Source organism: Rhinolophus ferrumequinum, chromosome 7, assembly GCF_004115265.2.
Source record: "Rhinolophus ferrumequinum isolate MPI-CBG mRhiFer1 chromosome 7, mRhiFer1_v1.p, whole genome shotgun sequence".
NCBI classification, from domain to species: Eukaryota; Metazoa; Chordata; class Mammalia; order Chiroptera; family Rhinolophidae; genus Rhinolophus; species Rhinolophus ferrumequinum.
The window spans coordinates 72,559,170-72,573,373 of NC_046290.1; the positions used below are offsets into that span (position 1 = coordinate 72,559,170).

Here is a 14,204-nt window from a genome sequence, read left to right on the forward strand (position 1 = left end):
ACACAGCAGTTGGCTATTTAATTGAGTTTACTTAAAATCATTATATATATATATATATATATATATACACATACATTTTTATGTACATACATTTTATTTGTATGTATGTACATATATCTGTACGTACAAATAAAATGTATGTAGATATATATGTACATATATTTTTCAACATTTTATTTTTAACATCAAAACATATATAAATTCATTTGCTACTTTTTTGCTGTATAGCCAAAGCCTTCTTTCTTTGATTTACTTTCTGCATTGTCATTCTTGTACAACCCATTTCCTTAACATATCATTTATGATTTCTAGTTTTAATTTCTTTAAAAAGGAGAAAAAAATTAATTTTTGAAGCATTCTAAATGCAAAATCCCTCTAGGTTTTTATCATTTTCCCCCCACATTCTACATCTTGTGTGCCCTACAACTAAAGGAAAGATATTCTGTGACTCTCCTTTCATCTAAATTTCCAAAGCATTCAACATTGTTTTCATAATAGAGAAATGACAACTTCCCCCGCCCCATTTCTTCTATCATTAGTTTACATGATATTTAATTACATCATCACTTTAACCATAAAATCTTCCATTTAGGCACTGCTCAGACCCTTATCATTTAAATACAAGATAATGGCCTGTTTCCATATATCAAGATGTAATCAAGTCACAGGAAAGGGAAGAAAACGCTATGTTTTGTTTTTGTTTTTAATCTATAAACCTCTTAAAGGGTCTCTCATCATCCTGGCCCTCTTTTCATAACTTTTGCACTAATGTGATAATCCACAGTTCATTTAACTATAGTAATCCTATCAACCCTTCCTATCTACGTTCTTTCTTCTCTCTGAAACCAGAAGGCAAATATTGGTTCAAAGGTCTTACAGTCATTATTTCGTTAAGTGGCCAATAAACATATGAAATGGTACCCAGCTTTTTTAATATTCTGGAAAATGCAGACTGAAACCATTTTTTGTTACCACCACATGGCAATCAGAAGCAAATATGCGATGGGTAAGGACCTCCATACTCTGCTGGTGAGGTCAAATGTGAACTGGTTCAACCCCTTTGGCATCACTTAATAAAGTAGAAAATAAGAAAATACTTAGCAGTTCCTATCCTAGGGATGTACCCTAGAGATGGGTGCTTATATGTACTATGACACATGTACAGGAATGATTTGGGTAGCACAATTTGTAATTGTCCCAAATTGAAAACAAACCAAATGCTTTTCAATAGTAGAGTGGATAAATAGTGGTGTATCGATACAACAGAATCGTATGGAACAACGAAACTGTATAACTGAAGTCATACACAATAAAATGGTTGGATCCTACAAACACTATCTTGTAAAAAACAAAGTCACAAAATAATACAGACAGTATGATTCTTCCATATAAAGTTCAAAACCAGGTAAAACCCAACTACATCTTTAAGGACACATATAGGTGGTACAACAAAAATGAAATCAAGAAAATTATTTCCATACGGGCGGGAGAGTGGTTACATCTGGAAGGAGGGAGAGGCCTGGGCCTGCAGGGTAGTTGGGATGGAAACTTTCGGGGTATCAGTGATGCTCTATTTCTTAAGTGGTGTTTGCTTTGCACCCATCTCCGAACCATACATATATGTGTTATGTGCTTTTCTCTGTTTTATTCACAAAAAATGTTTTGAAACACAAGAGTGTTTGACATAATTCATTTAATTCTCCCCATCCCACTCTATGTCTCCACCACACCCCATTCCACACGTGTGCATCACTTTCAAATGTATCATTAATCCTTGGAGGTGTGAAGATTCTGATCACTAATTTTCTTAGATTCTTTGGGTAACCATAAGAATGAAGCAAATCTAGGAAAAAATGGGACGATAACATTCAATGGTAGCCCCAGGGCAACAGTAGGGAAGTGGAATAAACATCCCTTAGCATACATTTAGCAAATGTAGTCATATGGACCACATTCAGTAGACATCATTTAAGATTAGATGGCGTATGTGGGCATGTGAGCATGCATGCACACACACAGCCACACCGCTGGAAGATTTCGGGCTTGAGAAAGGAACTCAGTGAGTCCCCATCACCCTGGTCTAGCCATGTATCCTCAGGCCATTTGACATTGATGCGTCTCATCTCCAGATCTCTCAAGTGATGTCCAACTATGGAAAAAGTACAAGAAACATCCATCCACATTCACAATATGAATAAGAGACAAAACAAAGGTTTGTCCCTTGGATGTTTCCCTTTACCTGGGCTGATGGCATCCATAAATGCGAAGGTCGGACAATTACATTTGCAAACTTTCCACCATGTAAGTTCGCGAATGTAACTGTCCGACCTTCGTAGTTTCTTTAGCCAAGCAGAATCACAGGAAAAGGACTGTTTTTTAGGGTTATTTCTTAAGAGATGATTTTAGTTTTCTGAAGTTTATTTCCTGGAGATGGTTGCATTTTAAGGACTAAGGAAGTTACATTGCTGCTATTATTATTGATAAAATATCTCAAGAAGCTGGGATTGATTTTAATAAGCATAACAATGCCCCAAACAGAAAATAACCTAATATCTACCAATGGTAATATGGGTAAATTGTGGTTTATTCATAAAGTGAAATAGATAGACTTGACTCTAACTGACTGTTCATTTCAACTATTTATTATCACATTATCAGACAAGTCTCTGTATTACTCAAAGGTTTTGATACCAGATTTATCTCTCTAATTTAAAATGAAGTGATAATGAAAGGGCCCCCAACTGCTTTACAAAATAGTGTAGTTGTCCTTTGGTTCTTGTGATAATGACAGGATAGATAGGCCACAAGAATATTCACAGCTGTCTCAGCACCACACCAACAGCTGTTTCGCTTAGACTTCCAATGATGATTAGCTAGAAACCAGGAAGTTAGGCAATGCTATCCTCCCAGCACGGCGCCAAGGACAAGGGTCAAACTGGTGTGTTGTTCCACCTCTGCCACCTGCTTAGACATGGCATTTGCATACTCTGCTTCACACAGAGCCAGCCTCCACAACCAAACGGGTTGGGAACCTTGCATCTAGGTTTAGCGGTTCTTGATAATTAATCTATTTAAACAAGGTATCAAATTTTTCTTTTAAAAATTTAATAAAATATTTGATACAAAGTATAGCATATTAATAAAACAAATACTGGCCAAGCTACCCTTCCACTTATAAAACAGAATCTACAGATTCACCTGAAGCCCTCTGTGGGGTCTTACAATCCCAGCCCATGGCCTGCCCACCCAAAGGTAACCACCACTCTGAAATTTGGCAGTTGTTACCTTTTCATAAATATACTCGTGTCCCTAAATAATAGCTTATTTTATTTTGCTTGTTTTCACTTGATTCTAGGACAGAACACACTCCTCATTTTCTTCCTACCACTCAGGTTATTCCTGCTCAGCTTCCTCTGAAGAGTTTCCTTCCTTTCCCTAACTTTCAAATACTGATGTGCCCAAGACAGTCCTTAGGCTTCTCTTTGTATCAAACTAATGGAGGATAATTGAGGATAATTTCAGACAGGCCCATGGTTTTAAATGCCACTTACAGACCATCTATATCTCTCTCCTCTGAACTGAATTCCTATAACCAACTGCATATTCAACATACTCACTTAGACATCTAATGAGCTCCTCAAAATTAACTCATCTAAAATCTTTTTCCTTCTCCACAAACAAATGGAAACTCCACTATCTCCTTAAACATTGCCTTTCCCCTATTGGTTTTTCTTCTGCAAGATTAGATACATATGCTGGAAAGTCTCATACTATGTCCCATGTGTCGTAACCTCTCAGTCTTCCATATGGAAATTACCCATGCAAAAGAACAAGGCTGTTCTTTTTTCCAATTTTCCATTTACTTTGCTCAGATCTACATTTCAGTTTACAAATTCTCCCTTTAGCTGAATCGCCTAAGGTACTCAAAACTTCCATTTTCATTTTCAATTATTATTTAATTTCTAAAAATTCTACTTACTTCTTTTTAAAGTGTATCTATTCAGTTTTGGTGGTTTCTTTTATACTTATACACATTTTATAACAACTTTTTCTTATATCTTTGAATGTATGAAACATTCATTTTGTATTCTGTGTCAAAATCTAATAATGAAGCCTTTGAGGATGTGGATCTATTGTTGGTTTCTTTCTGCTGACTTGCAATAATGCTGGCTTAGTCCTGTTGTTCTCAGTGATTTTTAGATTGAGATTATATTTGCCGTCACTCTATTTGTGGGGTTTCTTTTGAGGCCTAGACTGAGGATACCTTTCTCCAGAGATGATTTTTGTTTGCTTTTAACAGGCCATGAGCACACCAGAAATGACTCCTTTTAAAAATACAACTGTGATCAATACAAACTATGCAAATCGTGCATAGATTCAGGCACTCAACTCATGTGAAGGGTAGCCAGTGGCTATTCATTTTCAAGGGAACCTTTAACAAAAACAACCCATAAATAGCCAAGGCTGAAAATAGTAATTTTCCTTCCTGTCTACCTCTTTGATTTTTTATTTTAGTTCACTGTCTGTAAAAGGGTATTGCCTTTCAGGAATCCTGGCTTTATGTGAGGTGGTCTCTGATTCGACTCCCCATTGTTCACTGGCCCAAAGATCTTTTCACATTCTCCAGGCTGTGGTGATCAATATAGTGTCCCACATTCTGGTAGTTTCCAAGCTTATCTCTCTATAGGTAAAACACTAACATGCATCAGCATCACCTGGAGGATTTTCTAAAATAGATTGCTGGGCCTTATTCCCTCAGTTTCTAATTATTTAGTTAGGTCTGAGGTGGGGTTCAAGAATTTGTATTTCCAGCACGTTCCCAGGTGATGCTGATGTGTTTGGTCTGGGGACCACACTTTGAGAACCACTCCTCTAGACCAGGGGTCAGCAAAGCCCTGTAAAGGGCTAGATAGTAACATTTTTGACTTTATGGTCATTTTCACATGGACTTTGTGAAAATTACTTGACTATTGTAGCATGAAAGCAGCCATAGAAGAAAAATATATAAACAAATGAGTGTGGTTGGGTTCCAATAAAACTTTATTTACAAAAATATGCATTGGCCATATTTGGCGAGGGGCCATAGTTTGCTGACTTCTGGTCTACATAGATGTTCCCACTCTCATCCTGGCCACAAGAGGGTCCTTTCGCTTCCCTGCAGTCACATCTACTCAATTAACAGGGTTTAAAATATTTTAATGAAAAATTTTAGATGTTACATAGCAGAAAATCTTTCAGGATCATCATCGCACCATATTACCAGAAAAAAAAAAAAAAGTCCTGCATTTAAATTTCTACCTGTTGAAAGACTTTAGAGCAAGAATTTTCTAGTGGATCTGATTTTTTCTATAAGTCAATCTCTTCAGTAGGCCATGGAAAGTTTATGATTGGCCCTAGAATTTTTTTCCACCCTCTAACCCTACAGAAAATACCTGCCTACATTACTCAGTTACCTCAAAAGCCCAGAACTTGCCTTTCTGTCTCATTCTCTCATACCTTTATACATGTTTTTTCCATTTTCCAGGTTGCCCCACAGTAAGTTTCGTAAATTCCTGCTATTCCTCCAGCCCTCCTTAAAAGCTCCTCCTTGGAATATGTCCTAACTTATTTTATGAGTCCAACACTTTGATACCAAAACCAGGAAAGGACATCATAAAAAAAGAAAATCACAGGTCAATATCTCTGGTGAACACAGATGCAAAAATACTTGCAAATAGACTACAACAGTACATTAAAAAGATAATACATCACGATCAAGTGGGATTAATTCCAGGGATGCAAGGATGGTTCAACATACACAAACCACTCCATTAACAAAAGATAAGTATCATATGATCATACCAATAGATGCAGAAAAAGAATTTGACAAGATACAACATCTATTTATGATTAAGACATTCAATAAAATGGGTATAGAAGGAACGTACCTCAACATAATAAAGGCCATGTATGACAAACCCTCAGCTAGTGTCATACTCAAAGGTGAAAAACTGAAAGACTTTCTCTAAAATTAGGAATAAGACAAGGATGCCCACTTTTACCACTGTTATTCAACATAGTATTGAAAGTCCTAGCCAGAGTAACCAGTAAAGAAAAAGAAATAAAAGACATCCAAGTTGGGAATGAAGAAGTAAACCTGTCACTATTTGCAGATGACATAATTTTATATATATTAAACCCTAAAGACTCTGCTAAAAAAGTAATAGACACGAAAAAACAAATACAGTAAAGTTGCAGGATACAAAATCAGTGTACAAAAATCCATTGGATTCCTATATACTAACAACGAAATATCAGAAAAAGAAACTCAGAAAACAATTCCATTTGCAATTGCAACAAAAAGAAAAAAAATACCTACAAATAAACTTAACAAAGGAAGTGAAGGATCTATATACTGAAAACTATAAGACATCATTGAAAGAAACTGAAGAAGACACAAAGAAATAGAAAGATATTCCATTTTCATGGATTGAAAGAATTAACATACTTAAAATGGCTATATTACCCAAAGCAATACACAAATTTAATGCAATCCCCATCAAAATTCCCAAAGGAATTTCTTTGTTAAAGAAATAGAACAAACAATTTTCAAACTTGTATGGAAACACAATACCCCCTAGTAGACAAAGCAATCCTGAGATAAAAGAACAAAGCCAGAGGTATCACACTCCCTGACTTCAAATTATACTACAAGGCTACAATAATCAAAACGGCATGGTATTGGCAGAAAAACAGACATGCAGACCGATGAAACAGAACTGAGAGCCCAGAAATAAACCCACACGTATAAGTGCAACTAATTTTTGACAAAGGAGACAAAAATATACAATGGAGAAAGGAAAGTTTCTTCAATAAATGGTGTTGGGACAATTGGAAAGCCACATGCAAAAGGATGAAACTAGACTGCTACTCTGTCCTATGTGTGCTCCTTCTAATCTTGCCCATTGTTACATCTGTTGTACTCCTCTGGTATTGCTGGTTTTCAAGAATGTCTCCTTGCTTGTCTATGAGCAACTTGAGGATGGGACCTTTAAATGCCCAGTGCCTGGCACATGATTTTTACTCAATAAATGTATCTATTTACTTTTGAAAATTAAAAAAAAAAAGGCTAAGTAAATGAATGAGTATTTAGGGAATGGGATTTTAAACAAACCACTTATTTAAATCCTTGAGGTTTTAATTTTATCTCAGTAATCACTAGCCAACTTAGAGTCTCCTAAACCCAGTCTTGTGTATTATTCTTGGTAAGTCAAACCTACATACAATCCACAGTAAAACAGACCAGGACATGAACTACTGCATGACTCACACCCAACCAGCATCTGGGAGGCCATTTATTGCCTCTAAAATAAAACAAAAGACACAGTGTTTTGTTTCTCTTTTATTGCAACTCATTGCAAGGTCAAAAGAGTCACAGAAATATAGAAATTGGGTGAATTTCCTTTATCCACTCAAAAAGACATTAAAGACAAAGGACCAGAATTTTCTACTACAGCAATATATTTCATAGTCTTTATTCTGAAAATACTGTTGATATTTTGGAGAGGATGAAGCCCTGCATTAAACGTGTTCACATATGTTTATGACATTCTAAGCAAAAGAAAAAGGAAAAAAAAAAAAAAAAGAAACGCTATATTGCCCAGAAAAATCATTTTAAGCCTCATTTCAAAGCATCTAATGAGAACGCATTGAACAACCATCACAGGATCACTGAAGCTAACTCTTTTTCTGGTTGTTTTCTGAGATTAATGCTTTTGAGGCTGGATATGATATTTCTATAGATTTCTACAAATATACCAAAGCAGTTTTCCAGGTTATGTTGCATCAGGCTTTCTGGATTAGTCAACATCTTAAAGAATAAGTGCAAGCCCCCCCGCCCCCCACCCCAAGCTAAAGCATGTGATAGTGCTGTACTTTAGATTCAAACACCGCAACATTAAAAAAAAAAACAATTATACACTTCTGAAACCATGTGACAACCAAACTGTAACACTCCAAAGATTATTACAATTTTGAACTGAAATGGCACCATCTATATCATCGATGGCTCTCCCTTCTTTGTCTTTTGTAACTATTTAAAATATAGTATGACATATATAAAAATTAAACTTTTGCTTATTCACTCAAGCTACTATTACTATACATACTGTCTTATAAATTAGTTTTGGATTAAAAACCAGTTAAAATATTATGATTTAAGATATTTTTTTCAATGGAGGGGAATGAATATGAAAATGATATGGTTTGATGTGTAAGAAGAAGTACTGTTTATGAATAGTAAACAGCGTTTTTCCTTATACAAATTTTATTCCCTTCAAATTAGATCAGTAACCCATTTAGTGATGGAAAAAAATACCTTTGGTGGACACTGACTAGATTTTCCTAACTGACTGGGATTAAAAGCCAAAAAATGCCACATCAGAAACATGTTGACACACTCAAAAGAAACAGTTGTTTATATTTTTTGGAGTCATTATAAATAAGTGAATGGCATTTGAATGTAAAGCTATTCTTTGTTTCTTACAGCTAGTCTCTTTTCAACACTATGGTTTAACAACTCAAACCTTAGTATACCTGTTAAAGACCAAAAAACAGCTATGACCACATTGGGGAAGAATAAATAGCAAAATCACAAGTCAGGGTTTTGTATCTAGCTCTACTGGGAAAGGTAATCACTCTTTAGTGTAAAAAGGCTCCCTGCTGTCTTGATTATAAATCTAGACACAAGAAAAGGTTATGTGAGCCTGAGTCCCTACTACGAATTCATTGTAAAGATGTGTGAAATCAAAACATTCATTTACTGATAGGTATTTTCTTAAGTAAAAGGTGTCAAGTTTTACACAAAGAAATGCTTATTTCTGACAAGTGTAAACAGAATCTTAATGAAAAGATTTTATAATTTTTCTTCTTAACTCATACATTAACCAGCAATAGATCTTTGCAGTAGCATAAGAACTATTCAAAAAACAACATGCAAATATCCAAAAACCTGTTCTAAAGCCCAAAGCAAAGCAAAAAAAAAAAAAAAAAAAAAAAAAACCAAAAAAAAAAGATTGTCTACTTATATCTCACTCATTAATCTGCTCTTAATGTGTCTACTCCCAAATCTCTGAAATATAGTTTCATAATTATCCAAATTAACAAAAATAATTAAATGATCTGTAGATTTTTAAAAAATAACCTCACACCATTAATTACATTGGTGGCTTTAATGTGGATAATGCTAAGATTAGCTCCAAATATCAATTAAATATATCCGGACCAGTTACTATCCATGAAATAAAAGCTAACATAATGTTAACGTAAACTCAATTACAATATTTAGTACTCAACACAACACATTTGTAGAATAATGAATACTTAACTTTCGTGAGCTGGCCAGGGGAGTTCAGATTGTTGTCTCCATATAAAAATTTCACAAAAGGCTTTATCCTCTCTAGTCCCTAAGTTATCGACCAGATAGCAAGTTGGCCACCTGTGGATACACTGAGTTAGGCAGAGCCACAGTGAGTGACATCCTGGAGGAAGGCCCCTCAGTTAGAAAATGATCTAGAGAGAAACTGCCTTGGTGTGCATGTACATGAGAAAGTGTGAGAACCTATATATGCGTATGTGCTTGAAATTTTGAAAAGGACTGGTTTCCAGGCTTCTAATTAACGTAACATCACTTATGCTCTGGTTGTCATCAGTAGAAGTACACAATTTTATCTCATCAGAAAAGAAGGCTGTTGCCTTCAATTTGGGGCATCACCAAGTGGCAGTAATTAGAAGCTCAAAATAATAGATTTCTTTTTTTTTTTTCAATTCCATCGTAGGAACATTTTTCTTTTTTTTTTTTTTTTTAGAGAAATAAGCCTTTGAATTTAAAAACTAAAAGTTTTGTGGCTTTCAAAATCTTTAATTTTAAAGGAAAGAAAAACAGCTCACCTGGGAATAAATAGCAATTGCGCTTATGCTATGCAACAGGCAAATGAGACACAAATATACACATTCGGGTACACACACAGACATGTGACAGTTAAAACCTTTCCAAGAGATCACCCACCCCAAATCGACACTTCCTGTCTGCCCTGCTGAATGGTCCCAGTGGACCTGAGCTTGGGCTGGAGTGTTAGGAGGAGGCAGCAGACATATTGGGGGTCCAGCCCATCTGATAGGCTCTCTCCAACGTCCTCTTGCAGTCCTGCAGGACGGTGCTGAAGGTGATGTGAGGGTACTGCTGCACCAGCTGTTCCACCGTCACTTCATTGACCTGTAACCAGAGAAGAGCCACCATCATGCACAGGACCACTGAAACCGCCAGCTGCCCAGGCTCATGGGCGCGCCTGTCATGGCACTGGGAACCACCCCCATCCCTCTCAGCAGTGTGAGGAAGTGTCTAGTGAGAAGATGCGCGTCCCGTTTGGTCTGACCTCCCTGGTTGCCTAAGTACTACATTCGCCCTTAGGGACCTTTTAAAAGACATAGGACATCAAGAAATCAAATGTGTTTTCCAGAAGCATACACGACTGTGACTTGCCGAGATCTGAAGGTGTCCATTGAAAATCTAGTTCTTGGGAGGTGAGGCTGCAGTGAGATAGCATTCGAGTGTGCGTTTGACTTTGTCATCACCCTGACAGGCTTTTTGGGATGAAACTGTAGATTGGTGGAGAGGGTACACAAGATTCTAGATAAAAGTGTTGGGGGAAATGTTTATTTTTCTTCCTTTTAAATGTTAAGGTATTGCAAACTTCAAGTCCCTTTGTGAAAAGGGCTGAAATGTGAGGAATCAATAATTAAAACATACATGGCTGGCAGGTCAGGGATGGCCCCACTAGACCTTAACCATCAAAGATACCACCTTGATTCTTGATTAGACAAGGCAATCAGACAGACCTAATTAAAACTAACACCTTTACAATTGCTGTGCTGTGAAGGGATTAATTTGTCAATTATTTTTAAGCTGATTGCAGTTCATATCACAGAAGTAGACAGCTTCCTTCATCCTTTAGATAAATAAATGATTAACCTAAGGACCACAACTTTTAGGTAGCTTTATTTAAAATCTTTATTGACCACTTGGGCATTTTTCAAATACATCAATGTTTCATTTATACTAAGTAAGCTGGTCTGAAAGTAGGGGGCTGTGATACACGATTTTGTGCTCCCTCTCCATGTCTGTCCATCATCGACAAAGATCAGGACTGCCAGGAAAAACCTAAGACCGCATCAAACCCTTGCTGTTTGCTTGGAAAGCCTGCTTAGAAGTATGATGACCATGACCTGCAGTCATCTGCACTATTCTGAAATAATCTGGAGCTCTCTGGGTGAATTGGAAAACTGTTATACATAATATTTTTTTAAAACAGAGTTGATGTTTCAGCATTGTGTTGATGATAATCTTTGTCAGCATATCTATTCAAGACTCGCTTGTATTTAAATCAATTTTCATTCTAGATCCAACCAAGCCATGTACTTAATTCTTTCTGTGATATAGATATGATATATAACGTTTTGTTTTCAAAAACAAGAAAATAATTTTGACTAAAAAGGAAAACTGATATATAAATTAGAGTTAAGAATATGAATTCATGGTCTTAAGAGGATTTTTAAGCAACATAATGTTTTCTTGAATTTAAATTTATGTTCTAAGTCTTGCTTAAGTTGAGGCAGCTTACAACAGTATACTTAGAAGGTCATACATCGTCTAGCCCTGTCTCCCTCTCTAGCATATTTTTGATACTATCCAGGCACCTGATTTAATTTCAGATAATCAAGGTGTCCAAGCTCTGTCTGGCCACGGATTCTTGGCACATGCTGTTCTCTTTACCTGGAATTCTTTTAAATTCACTTCCCCCTTGAAAACTACCTTCTCCTGCCAACTTACTACTCATTCTTTAATTTTCTTTTAATTAAATTATATAGTTGGCATACCATATGATATTAGTTTCAGGTGTACAGCATAGTGATTTGATATTTATCTATTTTATGATTTGATCACCATGATGCCTAATAACTGTCTGTTACCATGCAGTTATCACAATATCATTGACTACATTCTCCTTCATCTTTTTCACCCTACTCATTCTTGAGTTCTTAGTTTCAATGTCATTTCCCCAGGTAATTTTGATCACTGCCTTGTCCCTGCTCCCCTCCCCATATTACGTAAGGCTTCCAGGTTGTTTACTCTTCCAACATTTTCCTGCACAGCACTTATATTATAAAGTCAGTTTATAATTGCTTTGTTTAATGTCTATTTTGCCTGTTCTGACATAAGATCCATCAGAGCCATGATCATTTTTGTATCCATGAGCCAGGCCTAGTTATTTGTGAATGAATGATAAAACAATTTAACAAACTACAAATAAAAAACAGAAACCCAAGAGCAAGACAAAGCCAGACACCAATGTAATCACAAAGACCAGCAATTGCCCGAGGAACTCATATTCAGCTTAGGAATTCCCTCCTTCAGGAAGCCTATCTCTCCACGAGGCTGGGATAGATATCCTTTGTCTGTGCACCCGTGGTTGGCACCCTGCAAGATTTGTCTTTCATTTAAGCACACTGCATTGCAATCACCTCTTTACTTGCCTATCTCTTCCACCTCAACAAAAGCGTCAGCCTTTCATTTTTAAGGCTATTGGGCTGTGCACAAAGTAGAGGAGAAATATGGCAACTATGGTTCATACCATGGACTTTAGAGTCAATCAGAAAAAGGTCTGAATCCTGGTTTCATTTTACTTCTTTAAGATTTGATTTCCTCAACTGTAAAACAGGATAAAAGTACTTATATCATAGGATTGTTATAAAGGATTGAATGTCATGATATGCCTAATACTGTAACTGACTCAAAAAAAAAGGTCAACCAATGGGATCCCTTATTATTACAGCAGGCACAGTTATCAAATGCATGAGTTAATTAACAATATGTTAGGGCGACAAATTATCTACAGTGATGCTCAATATTGTTCAGCTCCTGAGATATTTCAGAAATAAACCTTTTAACGTAAGTTATAATGTTCAAAATAAAATAATCACAGAACAAGAAGTAACTTTCAAATATACTTCATACACAAGAAGAATCTATTTTACCTTAATGCTTTCTGGAGGAGATTCCCCTCAACTTTCCCTAATAGCACACATTAGGTTTTAAATGATCCATTCTCTGGAAATCTTCCCTTTTCTTTCTTTCTATTTTTTCCCCTCTTTACTGGATGTTCCCCACGTTACAGCAACCTTCCATTCTCTTGCCATAAACAAATCGGGGAGGATGGAGATCTCATTAAGGGAGAGCTGAAGTCACTCAGTCAGAGAGGACTCTCAGAAAGTCTGCACTACAACGCAAAAGAAGTAAACATGCTCTAAGCCACTTAACATTCAAGGAACAACTAACTGAAAATAGATTGGAAAAAAAGGATGGAGAGGAGAAAACATGTAAACCCACCACAGGGATGGGGACTGTCTTCCGTGGTATATTTTTTCTAAACTACACAAGGGCCTATGCAAAGTTTTACACCTAGGGTTCACAGGTAATTTGTTTTGGAGGTCCAATTTTTAAAAACAGGAAATACCTCCATGTGATGTGTTTTGTAGGAAGAGATACAATTTGCCTTAAACAAACCGGATACATGAAGCTAGGGATTTATGAAGTATATAAACTAGAGAATAATTGTTCACTTTAAGACTTTCATGGCAGGGTTAACTTATTTTGACAGTTCTCCTAATGTGTTTCATATATCCTTTTATTTACCGAATTCAATTTACCTATTTCTCTTGTATAAAGTAAGATAGACCTATAGTTGAGCATATAGGCTGTGTTAATTCTCTGGCTTTCAGAGGTTATGGGAAACAATAGACAGTACTTTGGCTTTGTATAGCTGTATGAAAAACAGAACTGGTAATTCTCTGTGGATAGAATGTGTCTTCTAAACAACCTTTTTGATAACTGTGCTGTGTAAATTCTGTGAAAACAAAGCAGTGGGGGAAATGCAAATATTCCATTTTAGAGCTTTGTTGGGTAGAAGTTATTCAGAGAAATACATGTGCTCCCACTAGGGAAAGCTCTATCTCTTACTTATAGTGTCCCCTGGCTATATAGTGTGATAAATTTTATACTGAAGTTATTTTCATTTACTCAGAAGCACAAATTATGCCCACCTCTTTGTATAGATTCTGTAAGAGTCGTGGTGTCTTAGAGAAGGAATTCAGTGTAAGACCCAGGAGGG

At 36.2% G+C, this 14,204-nt stretch overlaps 1 protein-coding gene across 2 annotated transcripts in view; it reads right to left on the reverse strand.

Moving 5' to 3' along the window:
• Positions 1-7,339: 7,339 nt before the first annotated feature.
• FBXL17 (F-box and leucine rich repeat protein 17) overlaps positions 7,340-14,204 on the reverse strand; it is a 461,969-nt gene continuing 455,104 nt past the window's right edge. The window contains exon 8 of one of the 2 annotated variants that reach the window (XM_033110526.1): positions 7,340-10,252. In XM_033110526.1, the coding sequence (XP_032966417.1) occupies positions 10,112-10,252 (141 nt within the window). In that variant the 3' untranslated portion in view covers positions 7,340-10,111. The remainder of the gene's footprint in view (positions 10,253-14,204) is intronic. The other variant, XM_033110525.1, reaches the window with a different exon arrangement.